The 18681-nt window shown below is 52.1% G+C and overlaps 1 protein-coding gene across 6 annotated transcripts in view; it reads right to left on the bottom strand.

Annotated features, from left to right (window-relative positions):
• Nucleotides 1-694: 694 nt before the first annotated feature.
• Nucleotides 695-18681, bottom strand: part of LOC140388218 (aminoacylase-1-like) — a 96152-nt gene continuing 78165 nt past the window's right edge. For 2 of the 6 annotated variants that reach the window (XM_072472021.1, XM_072472022.1), the window contains exons 12-15: nt 8029-8097; nt 3788-3867; nt 1466-1526; nt 713-1144 (exon numbers count right to left, since the gene is read on the bottom strand). In XM_072472021.1, coding sequence (XP_072328122.1) covers nt 980-1144; nt 1466-1526; nt 3788-3867; nt 8029-8097 — 375 coding nt within the window. In that variant the 3' untranslated portion in view covers nt 713-979. Of the gene's footprint in view, nt 1145-1465; nt 1527-3787; nt 3868-8028; nt 8098-18681 lie in introns of all 6 variants that reach the window. The other 4 variants (XM_072472018.1, XM_072472017.1, XM_072472020.1 and 1 more) reach the window with 4 other exon arrangements.

Below are 18681 nucleotides of genomic sequence, written 5' to 3' on the forward strand. Positions count from 1 at the left end.
GGGGAAGGGGGAGTGGGGAAGGGGGAGTGGGGAAGGGGAGTGGGGAAGGGGGAGTGGGGCAGTGGGGAAGGGGAGTGGGGCAGTGGGGAAGGGGAGTGGGGCAGTGGGGAAGGGGAGTGGGGCAGTGGGGAAGGGGAGTGGGGCAGTGGGGAAGGGGAGTGGGGGTCTGGGAAGGGGTCTGGGGAAGGGGAGTGGGGGAGGGGAGTGGGGGAGAGGAGTGGGGAGGGGAGTGGCGGAGTGGGGGGGGAGTGGCGGAGTGGGGGGGGGGGAGTGGCGGACTGGGGGACTGGGGAAGGGGAGTGGGGGTCTGAGGAAGGGGAGTGGGGGAGGAGAGTGGCGGAGTGGGGGGTGGGAGGGGAGTGGGGAAAGGGAGTGGGGGAGGAGAGTGGGGGAGGAGAGTGGGGGAGGAGAGTGGGGAAGGGGAGTGGGGAAGGGGAGTGGGGGTGTGAGGGAGGGAATGGGGGTGTGAGGGAGGGGAGAGGGGTGTGAAGGAGAGGAAAGGGGTGTGAGGGAGAGGACAGGGGAGTGGGGAAGGGGAGTGAGGGAGGGGAATGGGGGTGTGAGGGAGGGGAATGGGGGTGTGGGGAAGGGGAGTGGGGGTGTGAGGGAGGGGAAAGGGGTGTGAGGGAGGGAAATGGGAGTGGGAGAGGGGAGTGGGGGTGTGGGGAAGGGGAGTGGGGGTGTGAGGGAGGGGAAAGGGGTGCGAGGGAGGGGAAAGGGGAGTGAGGGAGGGAGGGAGGCAGGGGGTGTGAAGGACAGCGTGTGCAATGCGAGTGTGTGTAAGAAGGACAGGATGGAGTTTTAGGAAGAGTGTGGGAATTGTGGAGGAGGGTTGTCGGGGAGGTGTGGATGGGAAGGGTCTGGGGAGAGGAGGGGGGGGAAGAGGAGGGGGGCGGTGTCGGGGAGAGGAATGGTGCAGGGGATCTTGAGGAGAGAGGAAGGGGTGGAGGTGAGGGATGAGCTTCCGAGCCCTGCACTCTCAGGTCTCCCCTTCCAGGGGTGGAACTGCGGCGAGAGCGGGGATCAGGCTGGCGTAGATCTCGATGCCGTTCAAAAAGACTCTCTCGTTCAGGAACTCATTATGATCGTGCAGCAGGATAGGAGTCTGGTTCATGGGTGAGAATCCGATAGCAGGGTAACCCATCTGTGGAAGGAGAGAGGAGTGTGTCACGGACATAACAGCAAGATAAACCAAGCCACAACAACCCCCAAACATTTTCCTCATCCCAACAATAATCCCAAACGTCCCACACACTCACAAACACACTAAAACCACAAATACTCGACTAAACACCTTCCTTAACCCGACAAAGCTGCCCCATAAACTGCTCCACCTTGACAAACATCGCCAAGCATAATCCGCAGCTCCCTGCCCCTCAACAGATACATGCCCAGAAACACCACCCCTCTCTGGTCAGGTTGAGAGGCATTCGGACAGGCCCCATGTTAGGATTCAGACACTCACAGCGCGAATGAAGCGGCTATCAGTGGCAGCCGGGAAGATCTCACATTCCAGATTCATGTTCCTGAAAAACACAGCACAATGAGGCAGGTACACACCCCTCCCGTAGCACCATAAATTAACACAATTCCACGGAATTCAGTATACAGACCCTGACTATAACAGTCTCACAGCAGTCAGTACACAGGTCCTCATGGTAATACAGTCCCACAGTAGTCAATACACAGGCCCTCACTGCAACACAGTCCACAGCAGTCAGAACACAGGCCCTCATTGTAACACAGCCCCACAGCAGGCAGTGCACCATCCTTCACTGTAACACAGACCCACAATAGTCAGTAGAAGTCCCTTGCTGCAACACAGTCCCACAGCAGTCAGTACACAGTCTGTCATTGTAACACAGTCCCTTGATAGTCTGTACACAGTCTGTCATTGTAACACAGTCCCATAGTAGTCTGTAAACAGTCCCTCACTGCAACACAGTCCCACAACAATAAGTACAGACTATCACTACAACAGAGCCCCACAGCAGTCAGTACACATTCACTTTCTATAACAAGTCACACAGCAGTCAGTGCAGAGTCCCTCACTGGAAGACAGTCCCACAAGTCAGTAAATAGTCCCTCACTGTAATACAGTTCCCGAGTAGTCAGTGCACAGTCCCTCACTATAACACAGTCCCACAGCAGTCAGTACACAGTCCCTCGCTGTAACCCTATCCCACAACAGTCAGTACACAGTCCCTCACTGTAACACAGTCCACAGCAATCAGTACACAGTTCGTCATTGTAAAACAGTCTGTCGTTGTAACACAGTCCCATAGCAGTCAGTACACAGTCCCTCATTGAAACACAGTCCCACAGCAGTCAGAACACGGTCCCTCATTGAAATACAGTCCCACAGCAGTCAGAACACGGTCCCTCATTGTGATACAGTCCACAGCAGTCATACACAATCTGTCACTGTACCACAACCCACAGCAGTCAGTACGCAGTTCCTTACTGTATAACAGTCCCACAGTAGTCTGTACACAGTCTGTCACCGTAACACAGTCCCACAGCAGTCAGTACACAGGCCCTCAATGTAACACAGTCCCACAGCAGTTAGTACACAGTCACTCATTGCAACAGTTCCACAGTAGTCACGCTATCACAGTACCACAATTAGTAAGCAGTCCCTCAGTGTAATACAGTCTTATGGCAATCAGTACACAATCAGTCATTGTAAAACAGTCCCATAGTAGTCCGTACACAGTCTGGCATTTAAACACCATCCCAGTGCAGTCAGTATACTGTCCTTCACTGCAACACAGTCCACAGCAGTCAGTACACAGTTCGTCATTGTAATCAGTTCCACAGTAGTCCATACACAGTCTGTCACTATAACACAGTCCCACAGCAGTCAGTACACACTTGCTTCCTACAGCAAGTCACACAGCAGTCAAGTACACAGTCCCTCACTGCAACACAGTCCCACAGCAGTCAATACATAGTCCCTCGCTGTAACAAAGTCCCATAGCAGTCAGTACACAGTACACTCTTCTAACACAGTCCCACAGCAGTAAGTACACAGTCCCTCACTGTAAAACAGTCCCATAGCAATAACTACACAGTCCCTCACTGTAACACAGTCCTGCAGCTGTCAGTACACGGTCCCTCACTGTAACACAGTCTCTACATAGACCCTCACTGTAACTCAGTCCAACAGCAATCAGTGTGCAGTCATTCTCCTCAATCTTTAATATCCTCCAATCTGGTAAACCCTGTTCAGTAACTGATCTATAATAATCTTTAATATTGTCACAAGTAGGCTTACATTACATGGATTGGCCATGCTAAAATTGCCCTTAGTGTCCAAAATTGCCCTTAGTGTTGGGTGGGGTTACTGGGTTATGGGGATAGGGTGGAGGTGTGGACCTTGGGTCGGGTGCTCTTTCCAAGACCCGGTGCAGAGTCGATGGGCCGAATGGCCTCCTTCTGCACTGTAAATTCTATGTTCTATTACGGTAACTGTAATGAAGTTACTGTGAAAAGCCCCTAGTCACAACATTCCAGCGCCTGTTCGGGTACAGAGGGAGAATTAAGAACGTCCAATTTACCTAACAAGCACGTCTTTCGGGACTTATGGGAGGAAACCGGAGCACCCGGAGAAAACCCATGCAGACATGGGGAGAACATGCTGACTCCGCACAGACAGTGACCCAAGCGGGAATCGAACCTGGGACCCTGGAGCTGTGAAGCAACAGTGCTAACAACTGTGCTACCGTGCCGCCCTCTCTAGTGAACAGTTTCCACAGGTCTCAGCAACGGAAATGTCACTACTCACAATTTCTGGCAGGTGCTGATGAATGAGTTCCACCAGGGGTCAGACTTCTCAATTGATGTCACTGTCTGGTCCATGCCTTTCTGCAGGTAAATTGAGAACTGTGAATATTCCTGTCAATAGGCAGTATACAAAACTCGTATCAATACCGCTGTATACACAACTGCCATGAATGCCCACCGCGGTATACACAACTCCCATCAATAACCCGATATACTCAACTCCCATCAATAGCGCAGTATAGAGATCCCCCATTAATTTAATTAAAATTTTAAATTAAAAATGCAATTTTATTACACCACTCCCATCAATAATCCAGTATACGCAACTCCGATCATTAATCCAGTATACACAACTCCCATCAATAACCCAGTACACACAACTCCCAACAAAAAAACGGTACACACAACTCCCATCAATAATCCAGTATACACAACTCCCATCAATAACCCAGTACACACTGCTCCCATTAATAATCCAGTATACACAACTCCCAACAAAAAAACGGTACACACAACTCCCTTAAATAGCCCAGTAGCACTGCTCCCCATCAATATTGCAGTATTCACAACTCCCATCAATAACTCAGTACATACAACTCCTATCAATAACCCAGTATACACAACTCCCATCAATAACCCAGTACACACAACTCCCATCAATAACCCAGTACACACTACTCCTATCAATAACCCAGTATACACAACTCCCATCAATAACCCAGTACACACTACTCCTATCAATAACCCAGTATACACAACTCCCATCAATAACCCAGTACACACAACTCCCATCAATAACCCAGTACACACAACTCCCATCGATAGCCTAGTACACACTGCTCCTAACAATAAGCAGGTATACCCAACTCCATCAATACTGCAGTATACACAACTCCCATCAATAACCCAGTATAAACCACTCCCATCAATAACCAGTATACACAACTCCCATCAATAACCCAGTATAAACAACTCCCATCAATAACCCAGTATAAACAACTCCCATCAATAACCCAGTATAAACAACTCCCTTCAATAACCCAGTATATACAACTCCTATCATAGAATCATAATTTACAGTACAGAAGGAAGCCATTTGGCTCATCGAGTCTGCACCGACCCTTGGAAAGAGCACCTCACTTAAGCCCACACCTTTGGGTTGTGGGGGCGAAACCCACGCAAACACGTGGAGGATGTGCAAACTCCACATGGACAGTGACCCAGGGCCGGGATCGAACCTGGGACCTTGGCGCTGTGAGCTATTCACTGTACCACCGTGCTGCCATGTGAAGCAACTGTTATAACCACTGTGCTACCGTGCTGCCTCCACGACAGCACGGTATCAATATTGCAGTATACATAACCCCCATCAGTACACACTGCTCCCATCAATAACCCAGTATACACAAATCCCATCACTACCACGGTATACACAAATCCGATCAATGACCAAGGATACGCAACTCTCATCAATAACACAGTACACGCAACCTCCATCAATACCGCAGTATACACAACTCCCATCAATAACCCAATAAACACTGCTCCCCTCATTAACCCAATAAACACTGCTCCCCTCATTAACCCAGTATAAACAACTCCCATCAATAACCCACAAAACACAACCCCTCCATCAATAGCCCAGTACACACTGCTCCCACCAATAACCCAGTAGACGGAACTCCCATCAATGCAGCAGTATACACAACTGCCATCACTAACGACACATACACAACTTCCATCACTAACGCAGTACACACAACTCCCATCACCAGCGCAGTATATGCAACTCCTGTCAATACTGCAGTATACACAACTCCCATCAATAACCCAGTACATACTGCCCCATCAATAATCCGGGAGATACAACTCCCATCAAGAACCCAGGATACACAGTTCCCTGTTCACACAGCGAGTGTCCAGTCCGTACACACGGTGTACACACAGCAAGTGTTCAGTCGCACACACTGTGTCCACACAGCGACTGTCCAGTCCGCACATACTGTGTCCACACAGCGACTGTCCAGTCCGCACATACTGTGTCCACACAGCGAGTGTCCAGTCTGCACATACTGTGTCCACACAGCGAGTGTCCAGTCCGCACACACTGTCCACACGGCGAGTGTTCAGTCCACACACACAGTGTCCACACAGCGAGTGTCCAGTCCGCACATACTGTGTCCACACAGCGAGTGTCCAGTCCGCACACACTGTCCACACGGCGAGTGTTCAGTCCACACATACTGTGTCCACACAGCGAGTGTCCAGTCCGCACATACTGTGTCCACACAGCGAGTGTCCAGTCCGCACACACTGTCCACACGGCGAGTGTTCAGTCCACACACACTGTGTCCACACAGCGAGTGTCCAGTCCACACACATTGTGTCCACACAGCGAGTGTCCAGTCCACACACATTGTGTCCACACAGCGAGTGTCCAGTCCGCACACACTGTGTCCACACAGCGAGTGTCCAGTCCACTGTGTTCACATAGTGAGTGTCCAGTCCGCAGACACTTTGTCCACACAGCGAGTGTCCAGTCCACACTGTGTCCACACAGTGAGTATCCAGTCCACACACAGTGAGTGTCCAGTCCATACAGCGAGTGTCCAGTCCGCGCACACTGTATCGACACAGCGAGTGTCCAGTCCACACACATTGTGTCCACACAGCGAGTTTCCAGTCCACAGTGTCCACAGTGAGTGTCCAGTCCACACACACCGTGTCCACACAGCGAGTGTCTAGTCCACACACACACAGTGTCTACACAACGAGTGTCCAGTCCGCACACAGTGTCCACACAGCGAGTGTCCAGTCCGCACACAGTGTCCACACAGCGAGTGTCCAGTCCGCACACACTGTGTCCACACAGCGAGTGTCCAGTCCGCACACACTGTGTCCACACAGCGAGTGTCCAGTCCGCACACACTGTGTCCACACAGCGAGTGTCCAGTCCGCACACAGTGTCCACACAGCGAGTGTCCAGTCCGTACACAGTGTCGACACAGCGAGTGTCCAGTCCGTACACAGTGTCGACACAGCGAGTGTCCAGTCCACACACACTGTGTCCACACAGCGAGTATCCAGTCCACACACACAGTGTCGACACAGCGAGTGACCAGTCCACACACACAGTGTCCACACAGCGAGTGTCCAGTCTGCACACACTGTGTCCACACAGCGAGTGTCCAGTCCACACACACACAGTGTCTACACAACGAGTGTCCAGTCCGCACACAGTGTCTACACAGTGAGTGTCCAGTCCGCACACAGTGTCTACACAGCGAGTGTCCAGTCCGCACACAGTGTCCACACAGCGAGTGTCCAGTCCGCACACACTGTGTCGACACAGCGAGTGTCCAGTCCGCACACAGTGTCCACACAGCGAGTGTCCAGTCCGCACACACTGTGTCCACACAGCGAGTGTCCAGTCCGCACACAGTGTTCACACAGCGAGTGTCCAGTCCGCACACACTGTGTCCACACAGCGAGTGTCCAGTCCGCACACAGTGTCCACACAGCGAGTGTCCAGTCCGCACACACTGTGTCCACACAGCGAGTGTCCAGTCTGCACGCACTGTGTCGACACAGCGAGTGTCCAGTCCACACAGTGTCGACACAGCGAGTGTCCAGTCCACACACACAGTGTCCACACAGCGAGTGTCCAGTCCACACACACAGTGTCCACACAGCGAGTGTCCAGTCCACACAGCGTGTATCCAGTCTGCACGCACTGTGTTGACACAGCGAGTGTCCAGTCCACACAGTGTCGACACAGCGAGTGTCCAGTCCGCACACACTGTGTCCACACAGCGAGTGTCCAGTCCGCACACACTGTGTCCACACAGCGAGTGTCCAGTCCGCACACACTGTGTCCACACAGCGAGTGTCCAGTCTGCACGCACTGTGTCGACACAGCGAGTGTCCAGTCCGCACACACATTGTCCACACAGCGAGTGTCCAGTCCACACACACTGTATCCACACAGCGAGTGTCCAGTCCACACAGACTGTATCCACACAGCGAGTGTCCAGTACACACACACAGTGTCCACACAGCGAGTGTCTGTCCACACTGTAAGCTCATAAAGGCTGCCGATGCTGGGAGAATCTAATCTGCTCAAACAAGATTATCATCCTGTTTTACTGGGAGCTGGGACATTTCATACTTTGGATTTTTGCCAATACGCTGTGAACGAACTGCAGAATAAACTATGCAGAAGATTTATTTATCACTTATCACCTGGTTAAACTCGTACTCAACTCCATCACCTGCGTCCTGACACCACGCCTTAATTTGATCCTCGAATGCCTGAAACAAGACAAAGTCACATGGGCTGTATTAGCCGACATACTGTCTAAGACACACCTCCCATTGCTGATATAGGAAACAACAACTTATATTCATAAAGCACCACTGAATGAATTAAACGTCCCAAGGCTCTTTCACTAACACTGTAAAACAGAGCACGCCGCCAAGTCAGAGAGATGTGTAAATGGAGAAGCAGGTGGAGAGGGATGTCTCAGCAGGGAATTCCACAGCTTGAGGCCAAGGAGCAGGAAGACATGACCACGAATGGTGGAGCAATCACAATTGGGAATGGGCAACAGTCCAGAATTCGAGGTGAGCAGATATCCCGGAGGGTTATGGGGTTGGAGGTTGCAGAGATCGGGAGGAGCAAGGACATGTAGGGGTTTGACCACGAGAAAAGCAGTGTACCAATTCCGCCAGGCACGGGGGACCTTCTACGAACACGGAGACCAGGCTGGCCGCCTATTGGCTCACCAGCTTAGAAAGCAGGCAGCCACGAGGAAAATAACCCAGGTTAAGGATAGCAAAGGCAGACTGGTAACAGAGCCAAAGGAGATCAATCGGGCATTCGAGACCTTCTACCCGAGAATCCACTCATCCGAGCGCCCCGACGGGGATGCGGGAATAAAACAGTTCCTAGAAAGACTGGAACTGCCAGTGGTGGGGGGAGCTGGAAGCACCAATAGACCTGGGAGAAATCATGGAGAGCATCAGCTCCAAGCAGGCGGGGAAGGCACTGGGACCCGACGGGTTCCGGCGAACGTCTACAACAAATTCGCACCAGTCCTGGCCCCACACCCAAGTGTTATGGGTCAGGGTTGAGAGTACCCCAAAGTGTATCATGGAGGTCACCTGACCCACAACTTTTAATAGATTGTGGTATGGGGAGCACACGGCCCACTCTACAGGTGTGGTACAGCAGAAATGGAAAGTTTTTTAAAATATATTTTATTCAAATTTTTTTCGGCCAAACAAAACAGTACAAAAATCTTTCCCTTTTACAACAATAAAACAATATAAATAATAGTGACCGTTTTTAACAAATAAATAAATAATATATAAACTAAATGGCAACTGCCATAACAAAATATTAACTCTCCCAGATAATAAAGTCAAACAAGCCAATATACATGTCCAAGTAAAAATATCCATACAAAAACACCCCTGAGGACCCACCCGAGCCTCCTCCCCCCCCCCCCCCCCCCCCCCCCGGGTTGCTGCTGCTACTTTCCCATTTCCTTTATCGTTCTGCGAGATAGTCAATGAACGGTTGCCACCGCCTGGTGAACCCTTGAGCCGAGCCTCTTAGTGTGAACTTTATCCGTTCCAGTTTTATAAACCCTGCCATGTCATTTATCCAGGCCTCCACGCCCGGGGGTTTAGCTTCCTTCCACATTAACAATATCCTTCGCCGGGCTACTAGGGACGCAAAGGCCAAAACATCAGCCTCTCTCGCCTCCTGCACTCCCGGCTCTTCTGCAACCCCAAATATAGCCAACCCTCAGCTTGGCTCGACCTGGACCCCCACCCACCTTCGAAAGCACATTTGCCACCCCCACCCAGAACCCATGCAGTGCCGAGCATGACCAAAACATGTGGGTGTGGTTCGCTGGGCTTCTCGCGCATCTCCCGCACCTATCCTCTACCCCGAAAAATTTACTGAGCCTTGCTCCGGTCATGTGCGCCCTGTGCAAGACCTTGAATTGTATCAGGCTAAGCCTGGCACACGAGGACGAAGAGTTTACCCTGCGTAGGGCATCTGCCCACAGCCCCTCTTCGATCTCTTCCCCCAGCTCTTCTTCCCATTTTCCCTTCAGCTCATCCACCATGATCTCCCCCTCGTCTCTCATTTCCCTGTATATATCTGACACCCTATCATCCCCCACCCATGTTCCCGAAATCACTCTATCCTGAATCTCCTGCGTCGGGAGCTGCGGAAATTCCCTCACCTGTTGCCTCACAAAAGCCCTCAATTGCATATACCAAAATGCATTCCCCTGGGGCAACCCGTATTTTTCCGTCAGCGCTCCCAGACTCGCAAACGTCCAGACTAGGAACAGATCCCTCAGTTGCACAATCCCTGCTCTCTGCCATATTCTAAATCCCCCATCTATTCTCCCCGGGACAAACCTATGATTATTCCTTATCGGGGACCGCACCGAGGCACCCGTCATTCCCTTATGCCGTCTCCACTGCCCCCAAATTTTCAGCGTTGCCACCACCACCGGGCTTGTGGTGTATTTCTTCGGGGAGAACGGCAATGGCGCCGTCGCCAATGCTTGTAGGCTGGTTCCTTTGCAGGACGCCATTTCCAGTCTCTTCCGCGCCGCTCCCTCCCCTTCTCCCATCCACTTACACACCATTGAGATATTGGCGGCCCAATAATAATCACTTAAGCTCGGCAGTGCCAGTCCCCCCCATCCCTGCTACGCTGCAAACCCGCCCCCCCCCCCCTCACTCTCGGGGTCTTCCCAGCCCACACAAAGCTCATAACACTCTTCTCAATTTTTTGAAAAAAGCCCTCGTAACCATCACCGGGAGGCACTGGAACACAAAAAGAAATCTCGGGAGGACTACCATTTTGACCGCCTGCACCTTGCCCACCAGTGACAGGGACACCATGTCCCATCTCCTAAAATCCTTCTCCATCTGTTCCACCAATCGTGTTAACTTAAGCCTATGTAGGGTTCCCCAGTTCCTGGCTATCTGGATCCCTAAGTACTGGAAATCTCTTGTTACCCTCCTCAGCGGTAAATCATCTATTCCCCTGCTCTGCTCTGCTCCCCCGGATGCACCACAAACAACTCACTCTTCCCCATATTCAATTTGTACCCCGAAAATTCCCCAAACTCCCTGAGTGTCCACATTATCTCAGGCATCCCCTCCACTGGGTCCGCAACATACAGCAATAAATCATCTGCATACAATGATACCCGGTGTTCTTCTCCTCCCCTGAGTACTCCCCTCCACTTCCTAGAGCCCCTCAGTGCTATGGCCAGCGGCTCAATTGCCAATGCAAACAGTAAGGGAGACAGGGGACACCCCTGTCTTGTCCCTCTATAAAGACGGAAGTAGTCGGACCTCTGCTTGTTCGTGATCACACTTGCCACCGGGGCCCTAGATAGCAGCTGTACCCATTCAATAAACCCCTCTCCAAAACCAAATCTCCTCAACACTTCCCATAGGTAGTCCCACTCCACTCTGTCAAATGCTTTCTCAGCGTCCATCGCCACCACTATCTCCGCCTCCCCCTCTGGTGGGGGCATCATCATCACCCCTAGCAGCCTCCGTATATTCGTGTTCAGCTGTCTCCCCTTAACGAACCCAGTTTGATCCTCGTGGACCACCCCTGGGACACAATCCTCTATCCTTGTCGCCATCACCTTGGCCAGGAGCTTAGCATCCACATTCAGGAGGGAAATAGGCCTGTAAGACCCGCACTGCAGCGGGTCTTTTTCCTTCTTTAAGAGTAACGGTATCGTCGCCTCCGACATAGTCGGGGGCAACTTCCCCCTTTCCCTGGCCTCATTAAAGGTTCTCGTCAAAAGCGGGGCCAGTAGGTCCATGTATTTCCTATAAAATTCCACCGGGAACCCATCCGGTCCCGGGGCCTTCCCCGCCTGCATGCTCCCAATCCCCTTTACCACCTCCTCCATCTCAATCTGTGCTCCCAGTCCCGCCCTCTCCTGCTCCTCCACCTTCGGGAATTCCAGCCGATCTAGGAAATGCATCATTCCCTCCTTCCCTTCCGGGGGCTGAGCCTTATACAGCCTCTCGTAGAATGCCTTAAACACCCCGTTCACCCTCTCCGCTCCCCGTTCCATCTCACCTTCCTCATCCCTCACCCCACCTATCTCCCTCGCCGCTCCCCTCTTCCTCAGTTGTTGGGCCAGGAACCGGCTCACCTTCTCTCCATACTCATACTGTACTCCCTGTGCCCTCCTCCACTGTGCTTCTGCCTTGCCCGTGGTCAGCAGGTCAAATTCCATATGTAGCCTTTGTCTTTCCCTGTACAGTCCTTCCTCCGGAGCCTCTGCATATTGCCTGTCTACTCTCAGACGTTCTCTCAACAGTCGCTCCCTTTCTTTGCTCTCTTGCTTCCCTTTATGTACCCTTATGGATATCAGCTCCCCTCTGACCACCGACTTCAGCGCCTCCCAGACCACTCCCACCTGGACCTCTCTGATATCATTAAGCTCCAGGTACCTTTTGATACACCCCCTCACCCTTAGACATACCCCCTCATCCGACAACAACCCCATATCCAATCTCCAGAGTGGGTGCTGCTCCTTTTCCTCTCCTACCCCCAGATCTACCCAATGTGGAGCGTGGTCCGAAATGGTTATGGCCGTATACTCCGTCCCTGTCACCTTCGGAATCAGTGCCCTTCCCAGGACAAAAAAGTCTATCCGTGGATACACCTTGTGAACATGGGAGAAAATGAAAACTCCTTACTCCTAGGCCTAATAAATCTCCAGGGGTCTACTCCTCCCATCTGCTCCATGAAGTCCTTAAGCACCTTGGCCGCTGCCGGCCTCCTCCCTGTCTTAGACCTAGACCGGTCCAGCCCTGGATCAGGCAATGTATTGAAGTCTCCCTCCATTACCAGCTTTCCCGCCTCCAGGTCCGGGATACGCCCCAGCATACGCTTCATGAAGTTTACATCATCCCAGTTCGGGGCGTATACGTTCACCAGAACCACCACCTCCCCTTGCAATCGGCCACTCACCATCACGTATCTACCCCCACTGTCCGCCACTATGGTCTTTGCCTCAAACAGTACCCGTTTCCCCACTAGAATAGCCACCCCCCTATTCTTCGCATCTAAGCCCGAATGGAACACCTGCCCCACCCATCCTTTACGTAGTCTGACCTGATCTGCCAGTTTCAGGTGCGTCTCCTGCAACATGACCACATCTGCCTTTAAGTTCTTTAGGTGTGCGAGTACCCGTGCCCTTTTAATCGGCCCATTCAGCCCTCTCACGTTCCACGTGATCAACCGGGTTGGGGGGCTCTTTACCCCCCCACGCCGCCCCCCCCCCCCCCCCCCCACCCCTTGACGACTAGCCATTTCCTTTTCTAACCCAGCTCCTCACCCGGTTCCCACGTACCCGTATATCCCACCGACGGTGCTCTCCCGTCCCGACCACCCCGCTCCATAACAGCTCCCCCTTCCCCTTAGCAGCAGCAACCCAGTTATCCCCCCCCCTCCGCTAGATCCCTTTCTAGCGTAGTTGCACCCCCCATGTTGCTCCCAGAAGTCAGCAAACTCTGGCTGACCTCAGCTTCCCCCGTTTGTCCTCGGCCCCTCATTGTGCGAGGCCCCCTCCTTCCTGCGTCCCCGTTCCCGCCACAATTACCATAGCGGGGGAGCAAAGCCCGCGTTTCCCACTCGACCCCGCCCCTGATGGCGCAGTTCCCTTCTCCTTCCCCTTTCCTTCCCACCGGCACCCACAGTTCCCCATACTCCCCCCCCCCCCCCCACACCACACGAGGGGAAAAGAGAAAAGTTACAAAATTGAAAAAATTCCCCCCCCTTCCCCTTCCTCGTCCACATAATCACCCCACCACTTTATTACAGAAGCTTTTTCTCTCGCCAGACTATTCCAGCTTCTCGTCCACAATGAATGTCCACGCCTCTTCTGCCGTCTCAAAGTAGTGGTGCTTCCCTTGGTGTGTGACCCACAGTCTCGCCGGCTGCAACATTCCAAATTTAACCTTCTTTTTGTGGAGCACCGCCTTGGCCCGGTTGAAACTTGCCCTCCTTCTCGCCACCTCCGCACTCCAATCCTGGTACACGCGGATCACCGCGTTCTCCCACCTGCAGCTCCGAGTTTTCTTCGCCCATCTTAGAACCATCTCTCTGTCATTGTAGCGGTGAAACCTCACCACTATGGCTCGAGGTATTTCTCCTGCCTTTGGTCTTCGCGCCAGAACTCGATAAGCTCCCTCCACCTCCAAAGGGCCCGTCGGGGCCTCCGATCCCATTAGCGAGTGAAGCATCGTGCTCACATATGCCCCGACGTCTGCCCCCTCTGTGCCTTCGGGAAGACCCAAGACTCTTAAATTCTTCCTCCTCGAGTTATTCTCCAGGGCTTCCAACCTCTCCACACACCTTTTGTGCTGTGCCTCGTGCGTCTCTGTCCTTAACACCAGGCCCTGTATTTCATCCTCATTTTCAGCAGCCTTTGCCTTCACAACCCGAAGCTCCAACTCCTGGGTCCTCTGCTTCTCCTTTAGCCCTTCAATCGCCTGTAGCATCGGGGCCATCACCTCCTTCTTCAGCTCTTCCACACAGCGCCGCAGGAACTCTTGTTGCTCCGGGCCCCATACCAAACAGCCACCTTCCAACGCCATCTTGCTTCGAGCTTCCCTTCCTTGCCGCTGCTCCAGTGGATCCACTGCAATCCGGCCGCTATCCTCTCCTTTATCCATATTTATCCGGGGGGATTCCCTCCTATTTCACCGCACAATGATTTTGGCCGTTAAAAATTGCCTTTGGGGCTCCTAATAAGAGCCCAAAAGTCCGTTTCAACGGGAGGTGCCGAAACGTGCGACTTAGCTGGTCATCGCCGCACCCGGAAGTCTCAATGGAAAGTATTTTTTAAAGCAAAACAATGTTTATTCTATGAACTCAAGTTAACCTTTCTAAAACAAACAGTGAACATCTTAGCAACCATTAATTCAAATACACCCCCCAAAGAATACAACACTAAGTAATCTGTATGCTGTCCTTTTCACCCAGAAGACTTAACAAACCTTTAAACAGGAGCACATTAGGTTAAAGTCATTACTGCAAGCAGTTATTAGTTTTAAATCACCAAAGGATTCGGAGATAGTCTTTCATGGCAGTGAGAACAGCAGTAGAGCTGCTTTTTCTGACTTCAGCTGCAACACACCGTAAAACGAAACCAAAAAGACAGACACACCCAAGCTTTTCTCAAAGTGAAACTAAAAAGCAGAACCAGAGCTCAGCTCCACCCACACTCTGACATCACTGCAGCAACATGAGCAGCCAAACATTTCTTAAAGTGACATTCTCATGACATAAGGGACATGTTCGCAGACTCACTGACAGGGGGCACCCTGCCCCCAACGCTAGTGCAGGTCACAATCTCACTAATACCCAAAAAAGATAAAGACCTGACGGAATGTGGATCATACAGACCCATTTCACTGCTGAACGTGGATGTGAAAATACTTGCAAAGGTCCTGGCCAAAAGGTTGGACAGCTGCGTACCAGAGGTGGTCGCAGAGGACCAAACGGGCTTTGTCAAGGGTAGGCAGCTCACAGCGAACATCAGGCGGCTGCTGAACATAATAATGACCCCCTCTGGGGAGAGAACACCAGAGGTGATCGTCTCTCTGGACGCAGAAAAGGCTTTTGACAGAGTCGAATGGAGCTACCTCCTCGAGGTACTGGAACGGTTTGGGCTAGGAGGGGGGGTTCACCGCCTGGGTGAGGCTCCTGTACAACGCCCCCAAAGCGAATGTCCGAACTAACACCACCAGCTCTGAATACTTCCAGCTACAGCGAGGAACATGACAAGGCTGCCCCCTGTCCCCACTCTTGTTCGTGCTAGCGATCGAACCCCTGGTGATAGACCTGCGGGACTCAAAAAGCTGGATGGGTATCCGGAGAGGAGACAGAGCACAGAGTCTCACTCTATGCAGATGACCTGCTCCTCTATGTCTCGAAGCCACAGGAGGGACTGACGGCAATACTGCAAATACTGAAAGAGTTTGGAACCTTCTCAGGCTACAAGCTTAACCTGGGCAAAAGCGAGACATTCCCAGTGAACCCAAAAGGGGGAGGGACGGAGCTGAAGGGGCTCCCGTTCAAAACAGCCCAGAACAGATTCCGTTACCTGGGGATCCAAATAGCCAGAGACTGGACCCAGATCCACAAGTGGAACCTGACCAGCCTGGTGGAGGAAGTAAGAAAGACCTTCAACGGTGGGGCTCACTCCCACTCTCCCTGGCGGGAAGAGTGCAGACGACCAAGATGAACATACTGCCAAAGGTCCTCTTCCTGTTTAGATCCATCCCGATCTTCATCCCCAAGGCCTTTTTCCAAAACATAGACAGGCTAATCAAGGCATTTGGGGGGGGGGGGGGGGGGGGGGGAGGAGAAGAGCAAGAACCCGAGAATTCCCAAACCGACACTGCAAAGAGGGAAAGTCAGAGGGGGCCTGGCTCTACCGAACATGCAACACTACCACTGGGCAGCAACGGCAGAAAAAGTGAGGGGATGGGTCAATAACCCGACACAGATTGGGTACAAATGGAGGAGGCATCCTGTAAAGGAACTACCCTCCGGGCCCAGGCCACAGCAGCACTCCCATCCTCCTCAACAAGGTACACAACGAGCCCAGTGGTAGCGGTCACGCTGAGAACGTTGATCCAATTGAGACAGCACTTCGGGATAACCAAAATGTCCCTTATGGCCCCTATCTGCAGCAATCACAGATTCCCCCCAGCCTTGCTAGACCACCTTCAAAAGATGGAGGCGGGACGTGGGCAGACTGACGGTCGGGGACTTCTACGTAGGGCGCAGACTGGCGACACTGGACGAACTGACGAGGAAGTGGAAACCAGCAAGAGGACAGGAATTGAGACACCTCCAAATAAAGCACTTCCTCCGCAAAGAGACAGTAGGGAACCCCGGGGCCCCAGAAAGCACACGGCTAGAGGACTGATAGGCACAAGCAGCGAAAAGGGGGGGGCTATGTGGGAAAATATACAGACAGCTACTGGACAGAGCCCGAACACCACTGGATGGGACCAGACAAAAATAGGAGGACGAACTGGGGACGGTGGTAGGATGGGAACTCTGGAGAGAAGCACGGAGCAGGGTGAACTCCACCTCCTCCTGCGCAAGGCTAAGCCTAATGCAGCTCAAAGTGGTGCACAGAGCGCACCTGACCAGAACCCGAATGAGCAGGACAAATGTGAGCGGTGCCAAAGGTGCCCGGCCAACCACACCCATATGATTAGGGCTTGCCCCAAGCTTGCTGGGCTCTGGACAGCCTTCTCCGAGGCAATGTCCAAGGTTGTGGGGGTGAGGGTGAAGCCATTCCCAATAGTGAGAATCTTCAGGGTATCGGAGCAGCCAGAGCTACACATGGGGAAGGTGGCCAACGCTCCTGCTTTCACTTCCCTAATCGCACGCTGGAGAATCCTGCTCGGCTGGCGATCGGCAGCGTCACCCAAAGCTGCAGACTGGCTCGCTGACCACTCGGAATTTCTCCACCTGGAGAAGATTAAGCACGCCATCCGAGGGTCAGAGGAAGGCTTCCTGGATACTTGGGGGCGGTTCATCGGCCTGTTCCAAAACCTGTTCGATGCCGGCATCGAGGAGTAAGCCAGGGGAAACTGCGCAACCCGGGGGGGGGGGGCCAAAAGAGAAACGGAAGGGTGCTGAAACCAATGGAGGGGTGGGGCTGAGGGGGGGGGGTATCATCGGCCGATCCAGAGGGCAGCAAAATGTACGTACAGTTAGCCAAATGAAGGACAAAACCTCTCTGTAAAATAAAGCAAATTAACGCAGGCAAGAAAAATGTAATGTATATAAATAACAACTGTTTATAAATATGGGAAATGCTAATAAAAAGATTTTCAAAAAAAATAATGTAGGGGTTTTGTTGCTAACTTTTGGTTGGTTCAATTGGCTCTGTTTTATAACCTTTGCTCTAGAGTCGCCAGGTATCTTGATGATACTGCCACGAGGTTCAAGTTCAAGTAATGATCAATAACTTAATACACCAATTAGTAAGATTCAAATCAAAGCACATTTACTATACACAGTAAATCGCTACTCATGCATAAACTCTACTTTCTGAGCTATTTCTATCACTAACAGGCCGATACTTAGCTTCGGACTGGCCCACCAGGCCAGGGGAACAAATGGCCTTTCGTTCGGGTTCTGAGTCTGCGGGATTCAAAAGCTGGTATGGACTGGTAGCTAGGAGCGCCTATCTCGTAGCGAGCGTTGACTTGAAACTTATGTTTTTGGAGGCCGCCAGACAGGTCACTGTCAAGGGTTGCTTCGCGTTGCTGAGTGACCCTGTCAAGAAGGACGATTTGAACTTGGGGGCTTTACTTTATAGTCCCCAGGGGCATACCCGCCTTTTGGGGCTGGCCCCGTACCTGGTTTCAAGTGATTGGACTTTGTTCCAATCGCTTGGTTCGATTTCTCCAATACTGGAGCGGTTTCCTGATCGATGGGCGGTCTTTAGGTGTCCGTTAACCTCTTTTGTGTTGGCTCCTGCTGGCACCGAGGAGTCTGGCTTGGCCTTGTTTACCTCAAATGTTTCGATTGTTCGTGGGAATCGCTCATTACTATGTAGATGGCTGCTACATTACTATGCAGATGACTGCTTGTATCGATGCTGTCTGAGCTTTTGCAGAGTCTAATACACAGTAAACTTGCACCTGCTAGTTTTTGCCTGTGTTGGCTGAATTTCCCTTCAGCCTTTGCTGTTCTCCATTTTAAGTCGGGAAGTGGCCAACCCAGGTGGCTACAGTTTGACAAGGAGAAGTTTAGAATCATCAAGATATTGCCTGACTGGAAGCTAATATAGG

The sequence above is a fragment of the Scyliorhinus torazame genome, chromosome 13 (assembly GCF_047496885.1).
Source record: "Scyliorhinus torazame isolate Kashiwa2021f chromosome 13, sScyTor2.1, whole genome shotgun sequence".
In the NCBI taxonomy this organism is placed as follows: Eukaryota; Metazoa; Chordata; class Chondrichthyes; order Carcharhiniformes; family Scyliorhinidae; genus Scyliorhinus; species Scyliorhinus torazame.